At 36.0% G+C, this 26,556-nt stretch overlaps 1 protein-coding gene and 1 long non-coding RNA gene across 4 annotated transcripts in view; both read left to right on the forward strand.

Moving 5' to 3' along the window:
* The window catches only part of LOC115977060 (nuclear pore complex protein NUP205), a 42,793-nt gene extending 23,696 nt beyond the window's left edge, over window positions 1-19,097 (forward strand). For all 3 annotated transcript variants that reach the window (XM_031098696.1, XM_031098697.1, XM_031098698.1), the window contains 30 exons: window positions 1,386-1,516; window positions 1,615-1,734; window positions 2,026-2,149; window positions 2,604-2,801; window positions 4,039-4,157; window positions 4,328-4,478; window positions 4,576-4,688; window positions 4,778-4,859; window positions 5,001-5,087; window positions 5,220-5,297; window positions 7,157-7,363; window positions 8,897-8,986; window positions 9,057-9,170; window positions 9,296-9,466; window positions 9,669-9,724; window positions 9,802-9,874; window positions 9,971-10,161; window positions 10,248-10,374; window positions 10,471-10,548; window positions 11,303-11,467; window positions 12,919-13,083; window positions 13,184-13,321; window positions 14,020-14,163; window positions 14,467-14,589; window positions 14,699-14,794; window positions 14,922-15,059; window positions 15,181-15,281; window positions 17,582-17,701; window positions 17,809-17,941; window positions 18,715-19,097. In XM_031098696.1, the coding sequence (XP_030954556.1) occupies window positions 1,386-1,516; window positions 1,615-1,734; window positions 2,026-2,149; window positions 2,604-2,801; window positions 4,039-4,157; window positions 4,328-4,478; window positions 4,576-4,688; window positions 4,778-4,859; window positions 5,001-5,087; window positions 5,220-5,297; window positions 7,157-7,363; window positions 8,897-8,986; window positions 9,057-9,170; window positions 9,296-9,466; window positions 9,669-9,724; window positions 9,802-9,874; window positions 9,971-10,161; window positions 10,248-10,374; window positions 10,471-10,548; window positions 11,303-11,467; window positions 12,919-13,083; window positions 13,184-13,321; window positions 14,020-14,163; window positions 14,467-14,589; window positions 14,699-14,794; window positions 14,922-15,059; window positions 15,181-15,281; window positions 17,582-17,701; window positions 17,809-17,941; window positions 18,715-18,798 (3,717 nt within the window). In that variant the 3' untranslated portion in view covers window positions 18,799-19,097. The remainder of the gene's footprint in view (window positions 1-1,385; window positions 1,517-1,614; window positions 1,735-2,025; window positions 2,150-2,603; window positions 2,802-4,038; window positions 4,158-4,327; window positions 4,479-4,575; window positions 4,689-4,777; window positions 4,860-5,000; window positions 5,088-5,219; window positions 5,298-7,156; window positions 7,364-8,896; window positions 8,987-9,056; window positions 9,171-9,295; window positions 9,467-9,668; window positions 9,725-9,801; window positions 9,875-9,970; window positions 10,162-10,247; window positions 10,375-10,470; window positions 10,549-11,302; window positions 11,468-12,918; window positions 13,084-13,183; window positions 13,322-14,019; window positions 14,164-14,466; window positions 14,590-14,698; window positions 14,795-14,921; window positions 15,060-15,180; window positions 15,282-17,581; window positions 17,702-17,808; window positions 17,942-18,714) is intronic.
* A 2,484-nt stretch (window positions 19,098-21,581) lies between these two features.
* Window positions 21,582-22,300, forward strand: LOC115956904. The gene is made up of 2 exons (XR_004084315.1): window positions 21,582-22,081; window positions 22,183-22,300. It is a non-coding gene; the product is annotated as an uncharacterized LOC115956904 (long non-coding RNA).
* The last annotated feature ends 4,256 nt before the right edge of the window (window positions 22,301-26,556 follow it).

The following is a 26,556-nucleotide window of genomic DNA, read 5'->3' on the forward strand; positions in this document are numbered from 1 at the left end:
ATCCCTTTTTCTGCATAATTTGTTTTTTATAGAAAATTTTTAAGCTATCTCGTCTTTTGTAACTTTTTCAAGGCTGTTTCTTTGCAATAAAATTTATTACTTACATATAAAAAAAAAAAAGAATGCAGGGGTTGAATTCCACACAAAAGAATTGTCTTTGCCAAACTAATTCCTCCAACCAAATAAAAGATCACCAACACTTCTTTCCAAAAAACGGAGAAAACATAAATTCCCATACCATTTGCTATATCACAATCTAACAATAAGTAGTTCATAGACTCATCGCTGCACCTACACATGCAGCTCCTATTTATTAATGTAAGCCCTGTCCTGATAAAATTATCATATGTCAAGATATTACTAATGCAGCTCCAATCTGTTTTTTATAGCATCTCGTCTTTTATAATGTTTTTGAGGTAATTTCTTATAAAATTTATTACTAATAGAAAAAGAAAAATAATAGAGGGGCTGAATTCCACACAAAAAAATTGTTTTTGCCAAACCATTCTAACCAAACAAAAGATCACCGACACTTCTTGGTAGGGCCCACTGGATTTCAGATACGGATAAAACATAAGTTCCCATTATTGTTTCCTATATCACAATGTGACAAGAAGTGGTTCATGGACTGATCTACACTCGCAGCTCAAATTTACTAGTGTGAGCCCTGTTCTGATGAGATTATCATATGTCAAGATCTTACCCCAAGCTACTTTCCAAACGAAGAAAGCGACCCTTCTTGGTTTCTTGGAACGTCAAAAACTCTTCCATGGGAAACTTACAACACTTGGGCCTCTCAATGTCTCATAATAGGAGCAAAAGTCATCTTCCTCTCCATACTACATGGCAATGACCTGCCTCCACAAAAAGTCATCTTCCCCTCCAAAGCGCCATGACCATTTGGCCAAAAGGGCTTAGTTGGCTGTGCCCACTTTTCTTACCTTCCCAAGCCTCCACTTGCTGAAATGCATAGAATATTCCAATCCACAAGATGGAATTTAACTTCATCACCCTGCTCTCTCTGCAAGTTTCATTGTAACCTTTCTTAGTCTATTCGATAGAGATAAGTAGTACATTGAGGGACCCAATAGCATATTTTCTACATAAACTACGACCATGGACATGTGAACTATTTTACAAGGAAAAGGTGTGTTTTGATGTTAATTTGAGGGTTTTTAAGACACCTCTTATCTGCTAAAGGCCTTTTAATCTTAAGTTATATAAGGGTTTTTAAGATATTAAAAAAAGTTAATATAAGGGGTTTTAAGATGTTATTTACATTGTGCTGTAGAATCCAGTTGGAAGTACATCAACTACTGCCATAGATGTGAATTATTTTACAAGGAAATGTGTGTTTGAATTTTTGTTTATTTAAATTTTTACAGGTTTATGATATGCAATTTGAGTTGAACGAAATAGAGGCAAGGAGAGAACAATATCCTTCAACAATATCTTTCCTCAACCTGTTAAATGCTCTTATTGCTGAAGAACGAGATGTAAACGATAGAGGGCGTAGGTACTGATTGTTGGTTGCTTTTTGTTCTTTTGTATTCTAATATCTTGATCCTTCATATCCACTCTAATATTTGATGATTTCATTTCTTTTTCTGGCAGATTCATTGGCATCTTCAGGTTCATATATGATCATGTCTTTGGGCCATTTCCTCACAGAGCCTATGCAGATCCTTGTGAGAAATGGCAATTGGTTGTCGCGTGCCTTCAGCATTTTCATATGTGAGTATATCTTGTAGTTTCATTTTCAGTTGTTGGCATCTGATTGGGTTTCTTTGTTTCTTATGTATTAGTTACTTAAAAAAAATAATTTAAAACGCATTCAACTTATTAACCTCATTATTGTTTTGTAATTGGCATTATCTGATTAGTATTTAAGTCCTGTCCCGGTGTTAAATGTGAAGGTTTATTTTGATTGACCATCTTCATTCAAATTTTGAACTTCATGGGGTATGATCTTGGAGTTGTTTAGATGGTAGAGAAATTTGAATATCAAGCTGAAATCCAATGCAGGATACTGAGTATGTACGATATCAAGGATGAGGATATTGACATTGTTGCTGACCTATCTCAGTTTTCGACACCAACCCAACAATCTCCACTTCAGATGCAGCTTCCTGTCTTGGAGTTGCTGAAAGTATGTGTATTATTGTTTCGTTTGTAAGCTGGCACTATAGATTGAATTTCAAAGCAGCAGTTGCATGAAAAAGAATCAGTGTGTTATATGAAAAAGAATGCGTTGATTACATGCTGGAATAAAAATCTGGGATTTGATTCACTTAATTAAATATTTAATTATGCCTTAATCAACTTGATTATTTTGTCAGTCCTTGTTTAGAATTTTTAAGATTTAGATTTTTTTAAAGAAATATTTTCAAATATAAGTTATTAGCTTTGCCTTTGTTCTTAATACACACACACACACACATAGATGTTAGGTATTTAATTCAGTTTCTGTCTATTTAAACAATTAAAAAAAAAGAATTTATTCTCACTTTGCAATTACATCATCAAATTTTTTGTTGTTGTACATTTGATTGTTGACTTAAATCATACTACAATTTTCATATATATGCACATACACCATGTAGGATTTCATGAGTGGCAAAACTGTTTTCCGCAACATCATGGGCATTCTTCTGCCAGGAGTCAATTCCATCATCACCGAGCGGACTAGTCAAATCTATGGGCCACTCTTAGAGAAGGCTGTGCAACTGTCTTTGGAAATTATAATCCTTGTCTTGGAAAAGGATTTATTTCTTTCTGATTACTGGCGCCCTCTATACCAGGTAAAGATTTTCAGTATGCTGGAAAGTTCGCTTTGCTTCTTCATAGTAGTTCAGATCATGGTATTTTGACTTCCCCCGCATATTAATCCAAGCTGGCCAAACTTCATATTTTCTTGTTCTTGATTTTCATTTGCCTGTAAGATTGGAAGGTTTCCCTTTTGGGTTTGCAGTTGAGTTTTCATAATGGTCATTGGTGTGTGTTAAACCTAGTCATCCAGTGTAGGCATGCATGCTTTCATATATGTATTGACAAAACTTGGGTCTTACACGCCATGTGGTTCAATGTAAATGTTACATGTTGTATGACGTGCCTTTTCCATATGGTTTACTATAATTGCGTCATATATTATATTACAAAATTTGTGTTCGAGGCTGTAGTTGTGTTAAGTGGATGCCCACTCCAACTTATCAAAAAAAAAAAAAAAAAGTGGATGCCTTCTCCTTTTGCCATGTGGACAGTTATTTTGTCCTTTTTATTTAACACACTTCAGATTGTTGTATAATGTGCTTTTACAATTTGGCTTGCTGCAAGTTAGTAAAATTATTAAGATAATTTGCTTCAGCAGAAAATCTATTACTAAAGTTTCAAGAAGTTTAAATTACAACTCCAATTAAAATTGAATTCACTTGTTTCAAAAAATTTAAAATAGGTTTGATTATATATTTAAATTATTTTAATGATCTCCAATAATGCTTGTGTGTTTGTTTGTTCTTATTCATATTGTAAAATGCATATCCTCTTACTTCTTTTGTTTTTTGTCTCCAATATTATGTTCTTATTCCATGTTTATGTATTTGTTTGTTCTTGTTAAAGATTTAATGTGTCAGTGTGCCCCATTTCTAGTATTCATGTCCATACAACTTAGACTGAGTTATTTTGTGTGTATAATATCCTGTAACTGAGCTAAAATTTTTTAACTGATTCAGATGGACTTTGGCATGCATTTCTGATGCAGGTTTATGTTTCTTCAGATATTCATGAACTATTATCAATTTCTTAAAGAGTTACAATTTGAACCCTGTTATTAGTTACGTACCCTAGCTAGCCTTAATTTTGCTTTGAAGTAGTAAACTCCAATAAGTTGCATGAATCTATTCCTCTCCAAGAAGAAGGGCTTAAGCTGAAGCTGAAAGTTGTAATTCTGGCCATATCACACTTGTTCTTAGCATGTCTGTGATTACATGGCTAAGCTCCTTTGTTGTTGCCATTCTCATACGTTGATCCTTTTTGCTGCAGCCTTTGGATGTTATACTTGCACAAGATCATAATCAAATTGTAGCATTGTTGGAGTATGTCAGATATGATTTTCAACTGCAAATTCAGCAGTGCTCTATCAAGATCATGAGTATATTGAGGCATTCCTTTTCTCCCTTTTTTTTTTTTTTTTTTTAATTTTTTTTTTAACATTTATTTTGCCTTTAGTACAGCTTAGAGCTTATTGCTTGAAATATTTTTAGCTATGCCATGTGTTTAAGTAAAAGCTTTATGCAACTAGCTTAATTATTATGATTATTTTGGGTGACAGTTCTCGCATGGTTGGGCTTGTACAGTTGCTGCTAAAATCCAATGCTGCCAGCAGTTTGATTGAGGATTATGCTGCCTGCCTTGAATTACGATCGGAAGAGTGTCAGATTATTGAGAACAGCAGTGATGATCCAGGTGTTCTTATAATGCAGGTTCGTACTTGTAGTTTGTGTGGGGATCATTCCCGCCCAATTCTGTAGCTAAAGTCTTCTACAACTTTCATGTGCACCCACTTTACATGTTTTGCAGCTTCTAATTGACAATGTCAGTCGGCCAGCTCCAAATGTTACACATTTACTACTTAAGTTTGATCTCGACACCACTGTTGAACGGACTGTTTTACAGCCAAAATATCATTACAGGTTTTTCTGATTATTAATGTATTAAACATGATCATAATTATAAGTCTTCTTTTTTGCAACTAATCGTTCCTTTATTATCTGTTTTGCAGTTGCTTGAAGGTTATTCTTGAAATCTTGGATAAGCTTGTCAAGCCTGATGTGAATGCATTAATTCATGAATTTGGATTTCAGGTTAGATAGTTCTCTATCCAGTGTTTCTGGTATAAAACAATTCCAACTGTGGAGAAAATTTCTTCTAATTTTCAATTTTCTGTTATTTGTTTAGGTTTTTCTCACTTGCTTTATATAATTTTAACTGTTTGCCTTGTGCAGCTTCTTTATGAGTTGTGCTTGGATCCTGTTACATGTGATCCTACCATGGATCTTTTGAGTAATAAAAAGTATCAGTTCTTCATAAAGGTAACAAGTAGTGCTCCTTTTTAAACATTTAAAGCTTCTTGACAATTCTCTTTGTCCCATATGTAGTTTTCATTTTCAATTTCCATTCGTGTTCTCACATGTGATTGTCCAAAATTTATCTTACTGTGACAGCACCTGGACACCATTGGTGTTGCTCCACTTCCTAGACGAAACACCAACCAGGCACTTCGCATCAGTTCCCTTCATCAGGTCTGTTTTTGCTCTAATTCAATTCTAATGATTTTTTGTTGCATCATGGGTACCTGCTTTGATGGTTTTGGAATACTGTACCTTTTCGAGTTGTCATCTACAGGGGCCAGATAACCATGCGTGGTCATTGTGATTTACAAATAACATTTCTTATTTTCCTTATTTTATTAATTCGAAGTGATACACGCACTTCAAACACATTGGCAATACAAAATTAAAATGCTACTGGGCACTGTTTATTAGACTTTAGGCTAAGCTTTACCTATTGCCATAGTAGTTGTTGGTATCATACGATACGGAATACGTATTGAATTGGATCAATAAAATACTGTATCGTAAATACGTATTGACCATGCTCATGAATCGTATAAATCATATTATATATGTATTGGACAATACATACAAATGTGGGTTGAAATTGGGTTTCTTGATAAAATTTGTGTTATGAATTGAATTAAACAAGTTGGACTTGTTTTTAACTCAAAATTATTTGGATACTTGGTTGAGCCCAATAAATAACATGTCCATTTGTTTTTTTCCCCATTCTCTACCGTACAAAATTTATAATGTAGGGAACCTTTCTCAAGAAAAGCCCTTTGGACTACACTCATTGACACTTCACTTGCACATTTATAGATTTTTTTGTGTATGTGAATAATGTGTATTAAATAACAATATAAAGATTTATATTTTTTTTTTATTATTGTCTTTACTCCAAGAAACATGAATGCCCAGAAGAAATATATATAAAAAGTTTTTGAAATATAAGAAAAAGAAATATTAAATATTGGAGATGATAAAAAAGATGTCAATGATGAAATTATTTTGCAAGATGATGATAACATTGACTTGGTTTACGGAGAGGAAGTTGATTAGGCAGGATGATCAATATGATGAGAGAATATTATTTTAGCTTATATATCATGTATCATCACTTTTGTGTTTGACTGGTTTGAATGTAAATGTTATATATATGTATTTTAATATGATTTATGTAGTTAACTTTGTTAATATTATTGCATTGATTATATTAGTCATTACTTGAATATGTTCCAAATGTATAATAATCATACAATTTTTTCTCAAAATTTAATATAGTGTTTGTATATATTTTCATACATAAAATGATATGATACAATTCACAGTACAAAATGAAATATCAATTCATGATACAATTTATTTTTTGACAAACATTATTGCCTTGTTTTCAAACCAATGCATATTATGGTTTTTTAAAATATTTTTTTATAATATTATTGCATTGATTATATTAGTCATTGCTTGAATATGTTCCAAATGTATAATAATCATACAATTTTTTCTCAAAATTTAATATAGTGTTTGTATATATTTTCATACATAAAATGATATGATACAATTCACAGTACAAAATGAAATATCAATTCATGATACGATTTATGTTTTGACAAATATTATTGCCTTGTTTTCAAACCAATGCATATTATGGTTTTTTAAAATATTTTTTTATGATATAACATTGCGATTGAGCTGCCTGTTCTCTGTTTTCTGGTTTGCACTTTAATTCTTTATCCTAATAGATTGAAAGAAATCAGTTTGTGTTTGTCATATTTTTCACAAGTTAATCTGGAATAGAACAGCGTACTTTGGGCTCTTAAAGCCTCAATTATGTTTGTCCATTAGCAATTACATTTTCAGAACATCTACACTATAATGGAGCTTACGTTTATTATCTTTTTCTATGATTTCTGTATTTCTGTCTGATTCAGAAACTAACTATTAAACTCCTGAATAGCCAGTCAATGTTATCTATATGGTTAATTTCTGTTAGACAGTTAGACTTCGTTTGCATTGAAGTCTTTCCTTGATTTTTCTTACAGAGAGCGTGGTTGTTGAAACTTTTAGCAATTGAGTTGCATATTGGTGATATGAGTAGCTCCAATCACCGCGAGGCATGTCAGAGTATTCTTGCTCATCTTTTGGGGGGAAAAGTTGTTGGAATTGGTACTGATGGTGACATATCTCATTCCCCCTCTCTTAAAAATGGTGCGGAATACACTGGAACCAGAACTATCAGTAAGAGTAAGGTACAGTTTGTTACTTCAATGTTTTATGTTTCTTCTATAACCTACTGTTAATCTGCTATAGATTTTTTCTTATCATTGGTTTTACATAACAATATTTTCCGTTTTATCATTTTAATCTTGGTACAGTTGTTCCTTTGAGGCATCAAAATGAAACTGAGACTGTTTCATTTCCTTGACATCCTAATATCACTTTTGAGAGGAGGGTAGGGTTGGGGGGTGGGGGGGGGTGGGGGGAGGCTGATTCTATGAGACGGGTTTTAAACGGTAATTGAAAATTAAGTGCCTGCTCTTGTTATGAATGTTTGAGAGGTTCTACTCCAAATCAGTTCCTTTGGAATATTTGTGTGTGGTCATTTGGTGCTGTATGTGCAAGGGTAGCTGCAAATCTGTGGATTGCTTATTATTATGTTGTCCATTTCCTTATGATATGAGGGTTTTTATTTTATTTTATTTTTATTTATTTTTAATAAAAAATTAAAAAATTCTATGGGTAATGCCAGGAAGTTGATAGATTAATACTCTAATTGGTAAGGGTGTTTGGTTGGCATAATAATAGGCATAATTTTGGGATGCTGCTCCTCATCACATTATGTGGACAATTTGGAGAGAGTGGAGTAATAGAACATTCAAAGGCATTGAGGGTGTTGTTGAGATGAAACATACTTTCTAGCATTTTCTGTTTGAATTTTGAACTATAATTTGGGGGCCCCCCGGGGGGGGGGGGGGGGGTGTTATGTTGTAATTCTTTAGTTGAGTTAATGGATCTCTTAAATCTCTGATTGTAATTCTTTAAGAGACTTACTCTTTTGAGTTCTCCTTTATAATAACAATTTTAGTACTTTTCAAAAATCCTTCTTAGCTTTGTAGTTTATATTATTAATTTTCGGTTTATGTCTATTGACACTCAATCACGGTTCTTAAATGGTTGAGATTCTTGGACATTTTTACTGACAGGGATCTATGTATCAAATAATAGTATATCACAAGGGTCCAAATTAAGTTTTTCAATTTATTTTTGTCTTGTTTAGATAAAAATTGCTATATACTACTAATAATAAGTATATTAATTGGAACTTCCCAATGGAGACATCTAGGGTTCAAATTCTCCCACCCCCATTGTGACTTATCTATCAAAAAAAGAATTATATACTTATTTATTTATTGATAGTTAATATATACCTTTAAAAAAAAAAAGTATTTACAATTGGGAGCAAACTACAATTTGCATATCTTGGGATCCTCCTCTATTTGTTTATTGGTTCTTTGATAAGTTTATTTCTTGCATTGTCCAATTACTAAAATTTATTCATTGATGATCACATTAAAGGGCTGAGTGAATGATTTGATAACATTATTAAAATTGTTTTGTTGATCTTGACTTTGTCATATTAGTCTTTTTACTATGTTAAAAGGATTGAGTGAATGATTTGATAATTGCACTGTGTGAAACCTGTGTTCTCATTCCTTTTTTTTTTGATAAGAGATCTGTGTTCTCATTCTTTTGCTGTTATATCTTTCTTGGATCAACATCAGGTTTTGGAGTTGCTTGAAGTTCTCCAATTCAAATCTCCTGATACCACTATGAAACTTTCTCAGATTGTGTCTAGTTTAAAATTGGAGCTGGTAAGATTCTAGTGCTTCATGATTTTCATTATTTTTTTTATAAGGTGCATTTAATAGTATGTTTTTACAGGCAGAGGACATACTTGGGAATCCAGCAACTTCTGGAAAGGGCGGTATCTACTATTATTCAGAGCGTGGGGATCGTTTAATTGACCTTGCTTCACTCCGTGACAAGTTTTGGCAGGTTGGTTTCCTAAATTAAGCGCCAATGGGTTTCTTTTCTTTTTTAGTGTATTCCTGGTTTGCATATATTCTCATTTGGAACTTCCTAAACAGAATTCTGGTGCTGATTCTAGTTTGTTGTTTCAGAAATTCAATTCTTTTTATCCCCAGTTGAGTAACTTTGGCAGTGAAGTTGAGCTAAATGATGTAAGAGAGACAATTCAACAGTTGTTGAGATGGGGATGGAAGTACAATAAGAACCTTGAGGAACAAGCTGCCCAGCTCCATATGTTAACTGGCTGGTCACAAATTGTTGAGGTCCATTGATTTATTTATATTATATTTTTCATTATTTTTAGACAAAGATAACCATTTAATATTGTTGATTTATCAACAAAATAATATTGAATATCAATTGAGAACTCTTTAAAGTGAGATTTTAGGTTGTATTGCATCATGACATACTCAACTTTATATTCTCTTATTATGCTTCATTTGCCTCCACTATATGATTGTACAGGTCTCTGCTTCCAGGAGAATTTCATCGCTTGAAAATCGATCCGAAATTCTATTTCAGTGGGTTCTCTTATCATCACTGATTCTTTCATTACTCTCTCAGGCTCTCTGTAACTATTTAATCTGGTCAATTACAGAGTTCTTGATGCTACTCTGAGCGCTTCTGCTTCTCCAGACTGTTCACTGAAGATGGCTTCCATATTATGCCAGGTACATTGATCTCTTTGCCTTTAAGCCTATTGTTCCTGCTGTTGCACCTTCATGCCGCTTATCATTTTTTTTGGCTCTGATTTGAAATATCCTTAGGTTGCTCTAACATGCATGGCAAAACTACGAGATGAAAGATTTTTATTCCCTGGTGGTTTAAATTCTGATAGTGTTAGTTGTCTCGACATTATCATGGTGAAGCAAATCTCAAATGGTGCCTGTCAATCCATATTATTTAAGCTTGTCATGGCAATTCTTAGACATGAATCTTCTGAAGCCTTGAGGAGACGGTATGGTTTCAAATAAGAAATTGGTGCAGTTTCCGTGCTTGTTTACACTTCCATTGGCATCTGACCATTTATCTTTCTTTGTTCAGCCAATATGCCTTGCTTCTAAGCTATTTCCAATACTGTCGGCATATGCTTGACCCAGATGTTCCAACAACAGTTCTGCAAAACGTGATTCTTGATGAGCAAGAGGGTGAAGATCTGGATCTCCAGAAGGTGTGTAGTTTCTAGAATGCAGAAGGTTCTTGAATTGGCAGTAGTTATCAGTTGCTGGAAGACTTATTGATGTTGATTTTATTCTTTTCTTTATAGATGGACAAAGAAAAGGCTGAACTGGCACGAGCTAATTTTTCAATTTTAAGGAAAGAGGCGCAGTCTATTTTGGAATTGGTGGGTCTCTTATTCCTGCTCTGATTTTTTGGTGTGCAATGTGTGAACTAAATTCATGAATTCTGAAAACATTCATAACTGTGTTATGTCTGAATATGGAAGAACTTGAAGTTATTCAAGGTTTTATTCACCAATAGCAGTGGTTCTCTACTGATTGCCAGCTAAGATTGAATATTTGGTCTAAATGTCTGGGTAAGGGGAAAGAGAAAGTGTTTTCTAATTGAGAATATAAGTTTGGTGTAGACTGTTTTATATTGCTATTGGCTAGAAATAGTGGTGTGCCTTTATTAATAACGCATGCACAAAATTTATGCCTTTAGTCTGTTTTCTTGTTTAGATGTGTGTCAGCTGATTTATCAACTGTTATGTATGTTTGTGTGTTGTGATTGACCACTGCATGCATATATCTTCTTTTGAAGTACATTCATACAAATCAAGAAATGCTTAATTGTTCATGACACACTGATCTTGTATTACTGTTGGCATTATTCTTCTTTGATATTAAACTTAGCTGTGCCTCTTATTAATTAAAACAGTTGGTGCTTTTGGTATCTCTTTTCAGCCTTTTGTCTGGTCTGCTTCAACTACCTTTTCTTTTGGCGTGTGTGTTTTAGATTGTGACTGTGTTCTTCAATAGTTTTAACTATTTTTATATATCAGCATTACAATTTTGAATTTTGTGTGATTTTAACGTTTGCCTTTTCCTTTTTCTTTGCTTTTTTCGTATTTTTTTCTTTTAAATGTACATCTTCAGGTATTAAAGGATGTAACTCAAGGCAGTGAACCTGGGAAGACAATCTCACTTTATGTTTTAGATGCGTTGATTTGTATTGATCATGAAAGATTTTTCTTAAGCCAACTTCAAAGCAGGGGATTTTTAAGGTCCTGCTTCATGATCATCAGCAATGTTTCCTATCAGGTGTTTATTCTATCCGCTATATTCTCACAATTGATTCATGACATTTTACCATATCATGCATTATAGTGGTGATGTAATTGAGATATTAAGATGCCAAGGCCTGATAAAATATATATATATATATTTATTTATTTATTTATATTAAAAACGTAAAATTTACCCACTTGAACATCGCTCTTCAGCATTAGCAGTTGGAATGGCACTTGTGCTGTCTTCTTGCAAAGGACCCTCTCAAACCTTTCCATTTGAATATCTGAATTTAAATGCTTTGCTTTAATTCACAGCATCTTTTTATTCTGTAATTCAAAGCATTAATGTTGAAACACTTTGTATCAAAATTTCCATTCCTGGATGGTCCAATTTTCTGGCTAGATAGATGTTATAGTATAAATAGGATGCCAAGTGTTGGTATTGGACTTCTTTTCATTTTTCTGAAGCCATTATTTTATACGAGTAATTTTGTTTTTGGAATTGCCCAATTATGATCTGCTGCACTTTAAATTTTCATCGGATTCTTCAATTTTGATAATAATAATAATAAAAAAATTTCCTTGAGTTTGGAGTAAGTTGGGTTATGCCAAAGTCAGTTGTGGGGCTCCTAGCTTGTTGGCAAGGCCGGTTTGGTCGTCATTGAAATGGTCATATATGGATAATTGTTCCCCACTGTTTATTGTGGTGTCTTTGGAGGGAAAGAAATAGTAGGTGTTTTGAAGATAATGAGAGATCTATACCAGACCTCGAGTTATTTTTCTTTAGAAATTAATTGGATTGGTTGTCTGCTTTGTGAAACCAATCATTCTCTTTTTTTCTTGATTTTCTTGATTCTTGTAATTTTTGTACTTGATTTGTTGGCCCCTAGACACTCCCTTTTTTGATATCAATAAAACTATTTACTTATCCAAAAAAAAAAAAAAAATTCTTTGTGTTTGGGAACTTGTTATTGTCTTTCAAAAAACTGCTGATTTATCTCATGGGCTCTGCCTTTTTACCTGTAAATATGTTTCTTTTGAATTGAAAGGTTTTATGCACCAAGCATTTCAACCTCTTTTTTCAGAAGTTATAGTTTCACTTAATTGTAAGTTATCAAGATTCATTTGTTAAATTTTACTTTATTTTGTACTTGTTATAAAGCTCTAACTCAATTGAATATCATTTAAAATTCTGAAGAATTACCTACCTTCAAAACCTGCTAAATTCAACCATAAATAGTAAAAAAGAAAGAACATTTGACATATTTTTATGGCATTCTAGATCCTTTGAGGGAGTAATATATATTAGTCCTCTCCTAGGTTTACCATGAATATGTATTTGTTTTCCTTTGAAGTTCAATGGGGATCTCTGCTTTTCTTTCATTAAATATGGACTGTCTGAATTCCTTATGAATTTTTTTCATGGTAATATTCATTTTTAAGTTTTGATATGATTAATTGATCTGAACCTTTTTTTTTTAGGATGGTGGGCATTCACTTGACTCGTTGCAGCGAGCTTGTACGCTTGAGGCTGAACTTGCATTACTATTAAGAATTAGTCACAAGTATGGGAAATCTGGAGCTCAGGTTCTATATTCTATGGGTGCTTTAGAGCACATTGCTTCTTGCAGGGCATTCAATTTTCAGGTGAATTGTCACTTTATGTTGTCGTTGCTAATATGGTGCTTGTTAGTCATTAGGATTATTTCTTTCAGTTTACTAATATTGAAACTGACCTACCTACCAGGGAAGTTTGAGGCGGGTTGACATGAAGCTTCAAAGACATGTGGCACTGGATTTTGACAAACAACGAATGATCATAACGCCAATGTTGAGATTGGTCTTTTCCTTAACGTCATTGATTAATACATCTGAGTTTTTTGAGGTCAGGCTTCATTAATTTGTTTTCTTTTCAAAGAGTTGAGTTTATTCCTGTATACATTGGAAATAGGAAATTTGCTGCCTAATGCCTTTTACATTAGGTGATGCATGATGCATCTTCTTTAGAACCACAATTCCATGCTTCGCAGTAGAAACTTTTGCAAATTCTGGTTCTCTTTTGATAGAATCCTGATTCTATCCCACCAGGGACCTCATCAACCAATGGCAGCTTTTTACTGTCAAGGAATTCAGTTCATCATTAGATCTGCCTTTATTCAAACTGAACCTGAATCATTCTATCGAGTTTACTACACAATCTGCTGTGTCTCAGTGGTGTAATTGTAATAGTTCTATCATCCAACTCTACCTTTTTTTAGCCCCATTTCATGAATAGAAAAGTTAGAACAGGTCTGAGATCACAATCCAGTGTTGTCTTAAAATAATTATAGTGAGCTTGGTGTGACCTCAAGCTCATGTGAGCAGGTATGTTTGATCAAAATTTGCATCTTCACTCAAATTAATAATGCTAGATTGAGAAAAAAACTTTCAATTTATTCTAAACTTCATTACAGGTTGTGACTTTGCCTTTTATTTTTATTTTTAATTGAAATATATTTACTAATGTATTTGTGATCAATCAGCGAATGTTTCATTTTACTTAGGATTTTCCTGCTATATTTTATCAATTTGATTGTATAATAGGTGAAGAATAAAATTGTTCGTGAAGTCATAGATTTTGTCAAAGGACATCAACTGCTTGTTGATCAAGTTCTTCGGGAAGACGTTTATGAAGCTGATGAATTGACAATGGAGCAGATCAATCTTGTTGTTGGTATACTTAGCAAGGTGAGGTTCTTTGAAGTTAGTAAAATTTTTTCTCTGGCTTTAAGCTAGCTTTCTTACTTTCAGTAAAGTAAATACTTCCACATAATTTGCGTGATTGGACAGCTTATGAGCACTTTGAGACATATAGAAGTGATGGTGCAAAATGAATCTTTGCTACTTGCATCCTAATGGGCATCCAAATTGCTCCTTATTATCCGTCCCTGCTATACCTTGTATTTGCCTTGCTATTTCTCTACCAGTTTGTTTGTCTTGATAAGACAAACTCTTGATAATTTGTTAATGCAAACTCCTGATAATTTGCAGGTTTGGCCTTATGAGGAGAATGATGAATATGGTTTTGTTCAAGGGCTTTTCGGAATGATGCGTGCTCTATTCTCTCGTGAGCTGGAGAATCATAGTTTTGCCCAATCAGTACGATCTCTTGAGGTCTGCTCATCTCCTTTCCAGCAGAGTTGAGGAATTGACTCACTGTATAGTGCTTTTCTATTTATACATTATTTTGTCTCATTTTCCCTTTTTTGTGGTAAATGATCAGAATCAGAGGAAATCAGAACTAAACTCATTTCGATTATGCTTCAGCCTGAGCTCTTATCTGTATTTTCTGGTCACAAAGAAATCCCTGCGACTGCAGGTATGTGTTCAAAGATTTAAGCTAATGAATGTATTGGTTTTATTTTCGTACATGTGTCAATTTGGGGAAAGGTTCTGCCCAATAAATGGGTGGATATTTCTTTGCTTACCAACTCGCTTTTTCACAGGTTTCAGATTCCCCCTCTGATTACCATGCTCCTGTTGGACTTCAGCAGCCCACATTAAATTTACTTGGTTCTCTTCTTAATTCTGTGACAACTGCTCTTCAAAGAGCAGCTGAGGAAAAATCATTAATACTTAATAAGGTGCAAGAGGATACCAGACTAGAATTAATATTTTCTGTGTTTTCCAATGTTTCCTTGTCTTTATCAGTCAGTGTGTTTACTTTGCTAAATTACTGGTAAGATTATGTTTATGCTTCGGCAGATTCGAGACATGAATGAACTATCAAGACAGGAGGTGGATGAAATTATCAATATGTATTCTCGGAAAGATTATGTTTCACCATCTGACGATATACAGAAAAGGTAATTGTCAGTCTTTTTTTCTTCACTTTTTTCATTAATCTTTTGATGTGATAGTTTAGTTATTTTATTATTTTCTGTAAAATATTTTTATTTACTATTTATGTTCTCTGAAGATTTAGTAAAAATGTCCTTAATAAACTTTTATTTATTATTTATTATTTATTTTACATTTGTTGGCAACCACTGTCAAAATATGACATGCATTAGGCATTCAATCCTTAATTACTGTGTAGGGTTGGTTTTTTTTAACTCATCATTGTACATGAATTATCTCTAGTTCAAATGGCACCTACTGTCCTTGTGGCAGCAAGATAGAGGGTGAGGTTGTTGGTTCAAAATTCATTGCTTGTGTGTGTAATTTCAATTAATAAATAAATAAAAATTTATCCTTGTGAATGCAGCAAATTGGCTTTTGATGCTCCTTTATATGATAAAACTTATCTTTTTTTTGATAGGTAATAAGACTTTATATTGAAAAAATGAACATCATGCTCACGATAGTGAACACTCTGAACAAGAAACAAATACAAAAATAATCAAGAACTAAAGGAACAAGAGGCTAAAAACTCAGATAAAGAAATACAATTCGTACACCCCCAAATGCGGGCCCAAAGAAATAGAGTACCAGAAAGGAGAGATTTTAGATGATCTAATGTTCTCTCCTTGTCTTCAAAAGTGCGGTTATTGCGTTCCTGCCAGACTAACCACATTAAACATGCCGGGACCATATTCCAAATGGTCGAACGATGCCTTCCAAACCAGTTTCTCCACATAAAGAAAAAAGAGCTGACTGACCTTGGCATTACCCATTGGATCCCAAACACTGCAAAAGCTTCGCTCCATAAGGCATGAGAAAACTTACAATGAAGCAGGAGGTGATCCACTGATTCCCCATCACAGCAGCATAAACAACATCTATTTACCAGAAACCGACCTCTATTGACAAGATTGTCAATGGTGAGAATCCCATCATTAGCTGCTATCCATTGGAAGAAAGACACCCGTTTAGGCACCTTTGCACACCAAATGCCCTTCCAAGGAAATTCGTCAGTGTTAGGACTAGATAACAGCTTGTAAAAAGAGCGCACATCAAAAACCCCAGATGTGGTCAATCTCCAAACCCAATGATCCTCCCCTTCACCCCTCGGCATAGAGGAATAAATAAGCTCAAAAAAGGAATAGACAATGTCTGCCTCCCAATCCTGAGGACCATGACGGAAAAGTAAATTCTAGCTCCTATTTCCTTCAGAATTAGATAAAACCAAGTTGGAGACCCATGCATCTTTAGAAAGAGAGCATGCAAACATGGCAGGAAAAAGCTCCTTCAAAGGAATAGGCCCACACCAAGGATCATGCCAGAAACTAACACGGCAGCCCTCCCCCACATTAAACTGAATTTGGCTGAAAAACTTCTCTGAGCCTTTCTTAATACTCCTCCACATCCCACACCCGTGAGAATCTCTTACCCCTCTAGTGCACCAGCCTCCTCTCCCCTCACCATATTTGGCTGCTATAACCTGACGCCATAGTCTGTTACTTTCATTCCCAAAACGCCACACCTTGTGCAACATTTAGGTGTACATACTGTTCCATACTGTTTCATGATAAGCAGAAGAATTTCATTGAGCATGAAGCGGAAAAAGTAATAATTAGGCTGGGGATGTTCATAGCTAGAGACTGTGTTACAGTCTCTGCCCTTCTTCCAATTGCAATGTACTGATGGCAAATGTTAGTCCTTATGGTTTATGTTTCATAATTCAATTGTTTCAATAAGTGGGGAAGGGGAATTTGAACACTAGTTCTCCTCATAAAGGATACTAGGTAATTCTATTGAGCTACAAGGCTCTTTGGTTTTTGGCCTATTCTTATGTTAATTTCTTTTAAATGGACAATCTTAATTATAGAACTTCTAATATGTGTAATGATGATATTCAGTTGGATGCAGTTAAACATGAATTCCTTCAAGTAATGCAGAAATTTGTTACTTGAACTCAAATGTTCCTAACGCAAGTCACAAATATGCTTCCAGTAATTTCTGTTGGCTACTTGGCTAACCACTTATGCTTTCTAAATGGTATCACATGCGAGCTAGATCATTTGCAATCACATATAACATGCTTGCCAAAAGAAACCTATGTTGTGTAAATGCTAAAGGTCCATCTGGACCTTCCTTGATTGCTGGCCTTAATAAGTGTATCTTGGTGAACTTTTGAATTTTCTAGTCATATTTATTCTTTTTATTCTCCTAGGGCATGTAATATGTTCTTATTGATTTTGAAATTGCTTCTTGTACTGTACAGGCGGTATATTGCAATGGTGGAAATGTGTCAGGTTATTGGCAGCAGAGATCAGCTAATCGGTCTATTAGTTCCACTTGCAGAACAAGTGCTAAATGTCATCCTCATCCATTTCCAGGATAGGTGGACCTGAAAGCAAAGATCCATTCTTGTCTTCATTTTTACTTTTATGTCATTTTGAGATTGAATGTTGTTTTTTTTCCTCAGTTAATTTTGTTTTTTGTTGGCAGTTCTGTCGAATCAGATGCTAGTGGAACTATGAAAACAATTACTTATGGTGACAAGTCTGACTCTGGGGATGACGTATCTTTGTTATGTGAAGAGCTAATTCCAACATTAGAACGGCTTGAATTACTAAGTGAGGTATGCTTCTTTTACTGGTTACAACTTAGTAGCCTCAAACTCCAAGTCATTCCCACTTGAATGAAATCTGTAATGAGCTTCATTGTGGACCTGCCATTCCAGATGCAGGGTAGGTGATTAATAGGATTCAAGTTCTCTTTACTGCTTCTCAAAAAAGAAAAAAGAAAAAAAATAGAAACTCTTTATTCTTAACAAAATTTCGAATCAAGAAAATGAATTTGCAGATAATTTTATATAGTGGTTATTTAATATGTCTGGTTCATTCCTTCCATTACTGTTTCTTTAGCTTTATGAATTAAGATCTCTACAGTGAAGGAAAAAAGAATCCTTACCTTCAATGGATTGAGGATCTGATATTGAAAGAATGTCAAGTCTATCACTAGGAACAAAATGTTGGTAGGACTAGAAGTCAGAAGCAAGACTGGTCTTTTCAGTCCAAGATAATAAGATCTTCAGTCTGGTTTTCCTCTCCTAGTATGTCAGGATCATCTGTGAGATCCATCCCCCCTTTTTTGGTGACTATTTATTTTTTGTGAAGAAAGCATTTCTGAATCCTTAATCCACTCTTTCATTTTAATAGAGATTTGGTTGTAGCAAGACCCAAAGGGCCTTGCTGTGGTTTTAGTTTGAGATCATTCTTCAAAAATTAAATGCCAACGCGAAAATCTTTTGGTTTGGTTGTAGTTGTCAGGGTTCATGTCATATAAGTCATTAGTATTTGCATTCATGGATTTTAGAATTGGATATTTACATGGTGGTGGTTGTCTTCTCAGGATAAAGTAGGCCACAATCTTAAGGTGTTTCGAAGATTAGTGACTTCACTCAAGGAAATGACAATTCAAAGGTTGGCTTTATGAGAATGTTTCATGAAATAGAGGGAAAATTTTCATTGACTTGAGGGAATCACGTCATTGTTTATCTATTCAATATGCTGTATATTTTGAATGTATCAAGTATCTGTATTTTGTATCCATTTACTATTTAGTAAAATCTGTAAATTGTCAGTTGATTTTGTTTATATGAATGTAATTCTTCTCACAGTATCTTGTGTCGGTTAAACATCTCAAAATTTTGTAGCGTGCTAGAGCTTGTTTACCTGGTTTGGGCCTAGTGAAAACAAAATCTTGAAATTCAATTTTTGGATTGTTGTTACTTTTGTTAGGGACTGAGAAGTTGATTCATTTTTTGATTAATTACAGCTATCCACACTAAACTGTAGGGAATGCAAACATCTTAATTTGAGATTAATTTGCATTATTCAATTCACTGTTTAAATTAATTGCTTAGTTCTCAATTATCGCTCCTGAACTGTGAGCGTATTAATAATGTGCACCTTAAATTAATTTATATATATATATATATATATAGTTTTTAACATCTAACTTTGAGATTGAGCTATCCATTAATTTGATTATTTGGATACTAAGATAGGGATCCTGTTAATCAATCTCAAATTAAGTTACTGGTTGTGAAATTTTGAAATATTAGGCTTTACCTGGTGTCATAATTTATTGCGCTAGCCTCCGTGATTGTTTTGTAGTTGTTAAATTATAGACTTTTATATTATCCGGAGAATTGGATTTTCTTCACAATCAATACATGCACCCAATGAGATGAAAGCAGTTACCACTGGCCCAGGTAACTTTCGTAGGCCCCCTTTATTCTTTCTTCTTCCATTGCTTTTTGATAAGCTCCCTTTCCGTGACCCAACAAACATTAAAACTACCTTCCTTGAAATCCGCATGCGATAAGGCCACCCTGCTTATCTATGTTATATTGTTATGATGCATCACAAAAACGCTATATATAAAACCTGCCTGAATTAAAGTGGTCGTTCTTCATCTTAATTCTTCTTGTCATCTTTTGGATCAAACTGGTCTGTTCAAAGCCCTGAATTAAAGTGGTCGTTCTAAGTTTGGCAAAGCAGCGGATATTGCTAATAAGCATGTTCCCTAATTTGTTTGTCGATCTGGATGATAAATTAGGGACATGCTTGTTAGCCATATCCGCTACCTTAAGCTTCATTGTTTGAAATGGAGAGATTGGTACCAAAAAAAAGATTGATCAGGTTTGAGATTTATTTATTTATTTTTTCTTTTTTGTGTTTTTTAATTTCAGAGAGAGATGGAGGGATTTTCGTAAAGTTAATTGTTTTTAAAGGTTTGGTAAATATTAATTATTTTATGTAATGATTTCTATTTTTTTAAATGATGTGGAATTTGTTTCTAAAAAAAAGAAAATGATGTGGAATTTTTTAAATTAGATTCACAATAAAAATTATTCATTATGTATTTGGTATTTAATGATCAACTTATTAGGAGATTCTGGCACTTTATCCTTAATTTTAAAAAAAATTGGCAATATATCCCTGTTTACAAACTATGTAGGGGCGTGCTCCTGTTTCGATACTCGATTATTCTAAAATCGAGTTCAATTAAATACTCGATTTATAGAAAATCGAGTTATACCCGATCAAACTTTTAAAGAAAAAATTTTTGCATGAAACTTGACTTTCAGGAAATCGAGTTCCATGCAAAAATTTTTTTATAAGTGTGATTGGCCCATATTCAGGGAGCTCTATAGCGGCGTTTTTAAGCCCTATAGTGACGTTTTAAAACCCTATAGCGGCGTTTTCATGCAAATTTTTTATGAGTGTGATTCCTCCCCTAATGTGGGAGCCCTATAGTAGCGTTTTTAAGCCATATAGTGACGTTTTAAAGCCATATAACGGCATTTTAAAGCCCTATAATGTGAATTCAGGGAGCCCTATAGTGGCGTTTTTAAATCCTATAGTGACGTTTTAAAGCCCTATAGCAACGTTTTTGAACTTGACTTCCCTAAAATCGAGTTTCATGCATTTTTTTTTTTTTAAAGTTTTATTGGTCATTACTCGATTTTCTACTAATCGAGTATTTCATTGAAACTCGATTTTAAGGTAATCGAGTATCGAAACATGGGCATATTCCTATATAGTTTCGAAATAGGGGCATATTGCTAATTTTTTTAAAAATTAAGGGCAAAAGGCTAGAATTCCCCAACTTATTATTGGATATAAATGGAAGGATTGGTGTTATAACGTTAAATAATGTTAGGGGTATGAATTTGAATAATTCAATACTAGGGGTAACCATATTGTTTAAGAGTGTGTTTTGTGTAGTATAATTTATCTTATCCGTCCTTAAAAGTTATCATAAATTTGGAGGGGTAAAACTTAGGTACAGTATTTTAGGGGCTGTTCTTTAGGTTCTCCTCTTAAGATTCAGCCATATGGCTACTTTACTGAAAAATACACTTTTATCTCAAGAAAAAAAATTCATATGGTATAATCTTAAGAAAGGAACTTAAGGAATAGTACCTAAGTACTGTATTTAAGTCTTGCCCAATTTTGAGTGTAGTTTGTGACGTGCCTTTGTGTTAGAACTTCTTTTTCTTTCCCTTGTATGTGTATGTGTGTGTTTCTCCAAAAAAAAAAAAAAAAAAAAAAAAAAAATTAGGGGGTAAAATCAAAATGACTCCGAACTTTAGGGTTGTTTGTCTTTCATATATCTATACTATTATTTATGGGGCTTCTCTGTTTGGACCAGATATATATATATATATATATCTATATATATATATATATATCTATATATATATTTTGTGTTCTAAAATATCCCTACAGCCTTAGTTTAACTAGGGGCAAAATTTTGTAAAAATACTTCTTTAACTTCTACGTAAAACACTATCTACAAAATAGGACCGCACTCCCGATATACTCATGCTGAGTTTCAAACTCAAATTACTTCTTCTTTAGTTCTCAAATTCTCTCAATTCAGGGTTAATATTCTTTTCTCCATTATCATCATTTTTTCTATTTGCTATGCTCAAATTTGCTCTTGCTCAATGGTATGTGTATGTCAATGTACATAGGTTTTTCTATTTTGGTTTTCTAATTCATGAACGACTTCTTATATTCTAGAAACTAATCAAATATTTGTTTAAAATAGCCCTTCTATTTCAACCTCACCTTTAATTTCTTTCATATATTTCTTCAAGGAATGTGTTATTGGGTAATTTCTTTCACATATTTCTTCAAGGAACGCGTGATCATTTAAATCAAGAAGAAGGAAAAAAATGCCACAGGCACGTAGCCATGCAAAGGTAAGTGTTGTCTCTTTGGCTCTCCCTATAACTGAACCTCCTTCATTTGTGATATTTTTCTCTTAAACGACGTGTTCATTTGTGATATTTGTTATGCTAAGGCTTACTGTGGTGGAAACACGTGCCCATTGCTCCATCCTCTAAAACACCCCTTTCCCTTCCACAAAAAAGCCTCCGTCTGCTTCAAATATCAAATAGCTTTTGACCACCACGTTCACATGAAGCAGACTTGAAGTGTAGTGAAACTCAAAACCACCACGTTCACATGAAGAGACTTGAAGTGTAGTGAAACTAAAAACCACCACGTTCACATGAAGCAGACTTGAAGTGTACTGAAACTCAAAATTTCTGGGGTTGCACCTCTTTTAACCATCGCGTTCAGCCTCTTTGCTGACTTAAACCGATTCAAATATATATATTTTATTTGTATACGCATAAGTTTGTTTTTATTTGATTACGATATTATGGTAGATTTTGATTTATATTTGGTTTCCTTACTTTGTTATCATTATCCTTTCCATATCATTATCTTATGATTCTTATCTTATCTTTTCTTTTATTTGATCAATTTGATGAGTGTTTAATATTTTCTTTAATTATTGAGTAATTTTGAAATAGTGGGAATGATATATATTTTTGTCTTTTTTTTGTGCTTATCGGTGTGGGGCCCGGCCCAAAAATAATGGGCTAGTCTAAATTCAGGCCCGTCCGAGGAGTGTCCTGTCCGAAGAGAAACCACAGATAAAGCATTAGTCCCAATAGTGCCAAGGAAACCTGTCCGAGGAGTAACTCCTTCTCGGACATTACGAAGCCCAGACGAGGAACTCTCCCCAACCATTTCAGTTCATCCTCCTAACATATAAAATGAATAAAATCCAAAATATCTCATGGAAAGCTGCCACCACCACATTAATTGCGCCCCAACCACCCTCTTGGCCGCATTAATGAGGAAAAGACCCCTGAACAGTACTACCTTGGCCTCTGCAACTCACAAAGGGAGTGATAAGGGCGTCTGATGGGACAGGTGCTCAAGTAGATGCTTAGATGATCAACAAGTGTAAGGTTAAGATGAGAAGAGGAGAACTATATAATATAGTGGAGTCCCTCAAAGTAAGGGGACGGAAAAACTGTATTCGGAGCTGAAGAAATAGAATCATACGTTAGAAATCCATTCTTGTGTTTTTATTTTCTGCAACAATACTGTCCATGTATCAGACCGAATAGTCTCACTGAAGCTAAGTTCTTTGACCCATCCTCTACAAATATTTATTGTGGGTTGCGCCTTGGGCTAAGGCCTGATCAATAGAATTTGGGCCAGGAAAATCGTGCAACTACAATTGGCGCCGTCTGTGGGAAGAACTAAGGCATCAGCTAGTGTAACGGTCGAGCATGGCAGAACTGGGTCCGCACCAGGAGGATCCTCACCAAGCTAACTCCCAACGAACACAACCCGCCGAGTCCCAGAGGCAAAATAACCTAACTAACCCAGGCGGCAGGGGGAATCGTGAGGGAAGTGTGCATAATATCCGGACGAGCCAGAGTCACACTCAGATAGGAAGTCACGTGTCTCAGAGGCGAAATAGTCACCAGGCCATGCAACGAGAGATAGATGACCTAAAAAGGAAGTTACGACGTGTGCAGCGAAGACGATCTCCCTCTGACTCAGGCGAGTCTTCTAATGCGGAGGATGCGAGTTACAGACAAAGGTCAAGGACCCCCCCAAGTGAAACCTTTTCTTACCAAAGGGAACCACGCCCTGTACGGAAGTATGAGAGCCCATCCAGCAAAGGTTCGGGGAACGACGCCATGAAGAAAGCGCTGGATCAGGTCTCAAGGTCATCCTTCATGAATAGAATCGAAGGGGCTAAGCTGCCTAGACGCTTCAACCAACCGGTGTTCGCCATCTATAACGGCAGAGCAGACCCGGTAGAGCACGTGAGTCAGTTTAACCAAAAAATGGCGATTTATTCGCAAAATGAAGCCCTAATGTGCAAAATCTTCCCATCCAGCTTGGGATCGATGGCAATGAGGTGGTTCAACAGCTTGAAGACAAACTCCATAGGCTCCTACAAGCAGCTCACTCAAGCTTTTTGCTCCCGTTTTATTACAAACACCAGAGTCCCTCGACCTCTCAGTTCGCTACTGTCCTTATCCATGCACGAAGGAGAAACCCTGAAAGCGTACTCGGATAGGTATTGGGAGGTGTATAACGATTTAGATGACAACCATGATAATGTTGCTATCAGCACGTTCAAAAGCGGTCTCCCCACCGAGCATGGCTTAAGGAAATCCCTCACCGGAAAACCAGTTGTTGACGTCCATCATCTGATGGATAGGATCGACAAGTACAAAAGGGTAGAGGAAGACCAGCTGTAAGGGAGGGGAAAGGAGAAAGTTATCCCCCCCAAAGCAAATGATTTCAGGTCGGAACGGCACAACCTTGGTCAGCAGAGGAGAGATTTTTCGCAACAGGCTGGACAGAGCAACCCGCAAATAGTGAATGCCGTATTCAGGGAGCCGGTACAACAGGTACTGGAGAAAGTAAGGGATGAGCCCTATTTCAGGTGGCCGGGAAAGATGGCTGGAGATCCTTCCAAACGTAACCAGAACCTGTACTGCCATTATCATCAGGATCATGGGCATACTATTGAGGACTGCAGGAATCTATGGAATCACCTAGATCAGTTGGTCCGAGAAGGAAAGTTACGTCACCTGCTGCACCCATCGAGCGGCTATCCCAGCCAAGCAACACAAGAGTCTCGGAAGGACGTGTCCTTAAGACCCCCCACCGGGACGATACATGTCATCCTCGCTGCACCAGGAAGAACTGGGCCACCCATCCCCAGGGTATTAGCTGTTGATTGCCTCCCTTCCGAGGGCAGGCAAAGGGAACCCAAAAGGTCAAAAAAGGGAAGCTCTTTGGTACTGGGATTTTCGGATGAGGATAAGAGAGGAACTATTCAACCTCACGATGATGCCTTGGTGGTCACGTTGAGGATTGGGGGTTTCGACGTGAAAAGGGTGTTGGTGGACTCGGGAAGTGCAGTAGAGATAATGTACCCTGATCTATACAAGGGGCTGAACTTGAAGCCAGAAGATTTGGCAGCTTATGACTCCCCCCTTCTCAGCTTCGAAGGAAAAATTGTTACGCCGAAAGGGCAGATCCGACTACCCATACAGACGGGGTCGGAGGTGGTGGAGGTGAATTTTATCGTCGTCGATGCTTACTCACCCTACACCGCAATAGTCGCCAGGCCATGGATCCATGCCCTGGAAGCCGTAACCTCCACACTTCATCAAAAAGTGAAATACCCATCCAGAAGACAAGTAGAAGAGATCCGAGGAGATCAGGCCGTGGCCTGGAAGTGTATGGTGGCCGCCATTTTACATCGGCCCCCAATCAAGTCCTCGGCCCTAGAGAGCTTATAGCAACCAACCCTCTCGGTAAGGCAAGGCGATGGGCTAGCCGAGGAGATAAGGTGTGAAATTTTAGATAAGATCGCTGTCAACGACGACCCGGAGAAGTTCTTTCAGGTCGGCTCTGAACTGCCTTCTCAGGAAAAGGAGGAACTGGTCAGATTCCTCAGAGAAAATGTCGACGTGTTCGCATGGGACGCCTACGACGCCTCGGGAGTTGATCCTAGCCTTATTTGTCACCACCTGAACGTCAACCCCTCCTCCACTCCGAAGAAACAGCCACCCCGACGCTCTTCGAAGGAACATGCTAGTGCCGTAAGAGACGAAGTGGCGAAATTGAAAAGGGCAGGGGCTATCAAAGAGGTCTTTTATCCCGAATGGTTGGCGAACATGGTGGTGGTAAGAAAGAAGACAGGGAAGTGGAGGGTTTGCGTGGACTTCACGGACCTGAACAAGGCGTGCCCGAAGGACCCATTCCCCCTACCCCGAATCGACCGATTGGTGGATGCAACCGTGGGACACTCTCGAATGAGCTTCCTGTACGCCTTCCAGGGCTATCATCAGATACCCCTTGCGCTAGATGACCAAGAGAAAACGGCTTTCATGACGCCCATCAGAAACTATCATTATAAGGTGATGCCGTTTGGGCTGAAGAACGCAGGCTCAACTTACCAAAGGATGATGACTCGGATGTTCGAGCCACAACTGGGCAAGATCATTGAGGTTTATATAGACGATATGGTTGTGAAGAGTAAAAGAGTGTCCGAGCACGTGAAAGACCTCGGAATAATCTTCGCTATCTTAAGGGAGCACCGGTTGCGGCTGAATGCTTCCAAATGTTCATTCGGGGTCGGGTCTGGGAAATTCCTAGGGTACATGGTCACCCACAGGGGAATAGAAGTAAGCCCCGACCAAATCAAAGCCATTAACAGCCTACAGGTTTCTCGGAATCCGAAGGAAGTGCAGAAGCTCACTGGCATGATTGCGGCATTAAACCGGTTCATATCGCGATCGGCGGATCGATGTCGGCCTTTTTACCTCCTGATAAACAAATGGAA

The sequence above is a fragment of the Quercus lobata genome, chromosome 2, assembly GCF_001633185.2.
Source record: "Quercus lobata isolate SW786 chromosome 2, ValleyOak3.0 Primary Assembly, whole genome shotgun sequence".
NCBI lineage: Eukaryota > Viridiplantae > Streptophyta > Magnoliopsida > Fagales > Fagaceae > Quercus > Quercus lobata.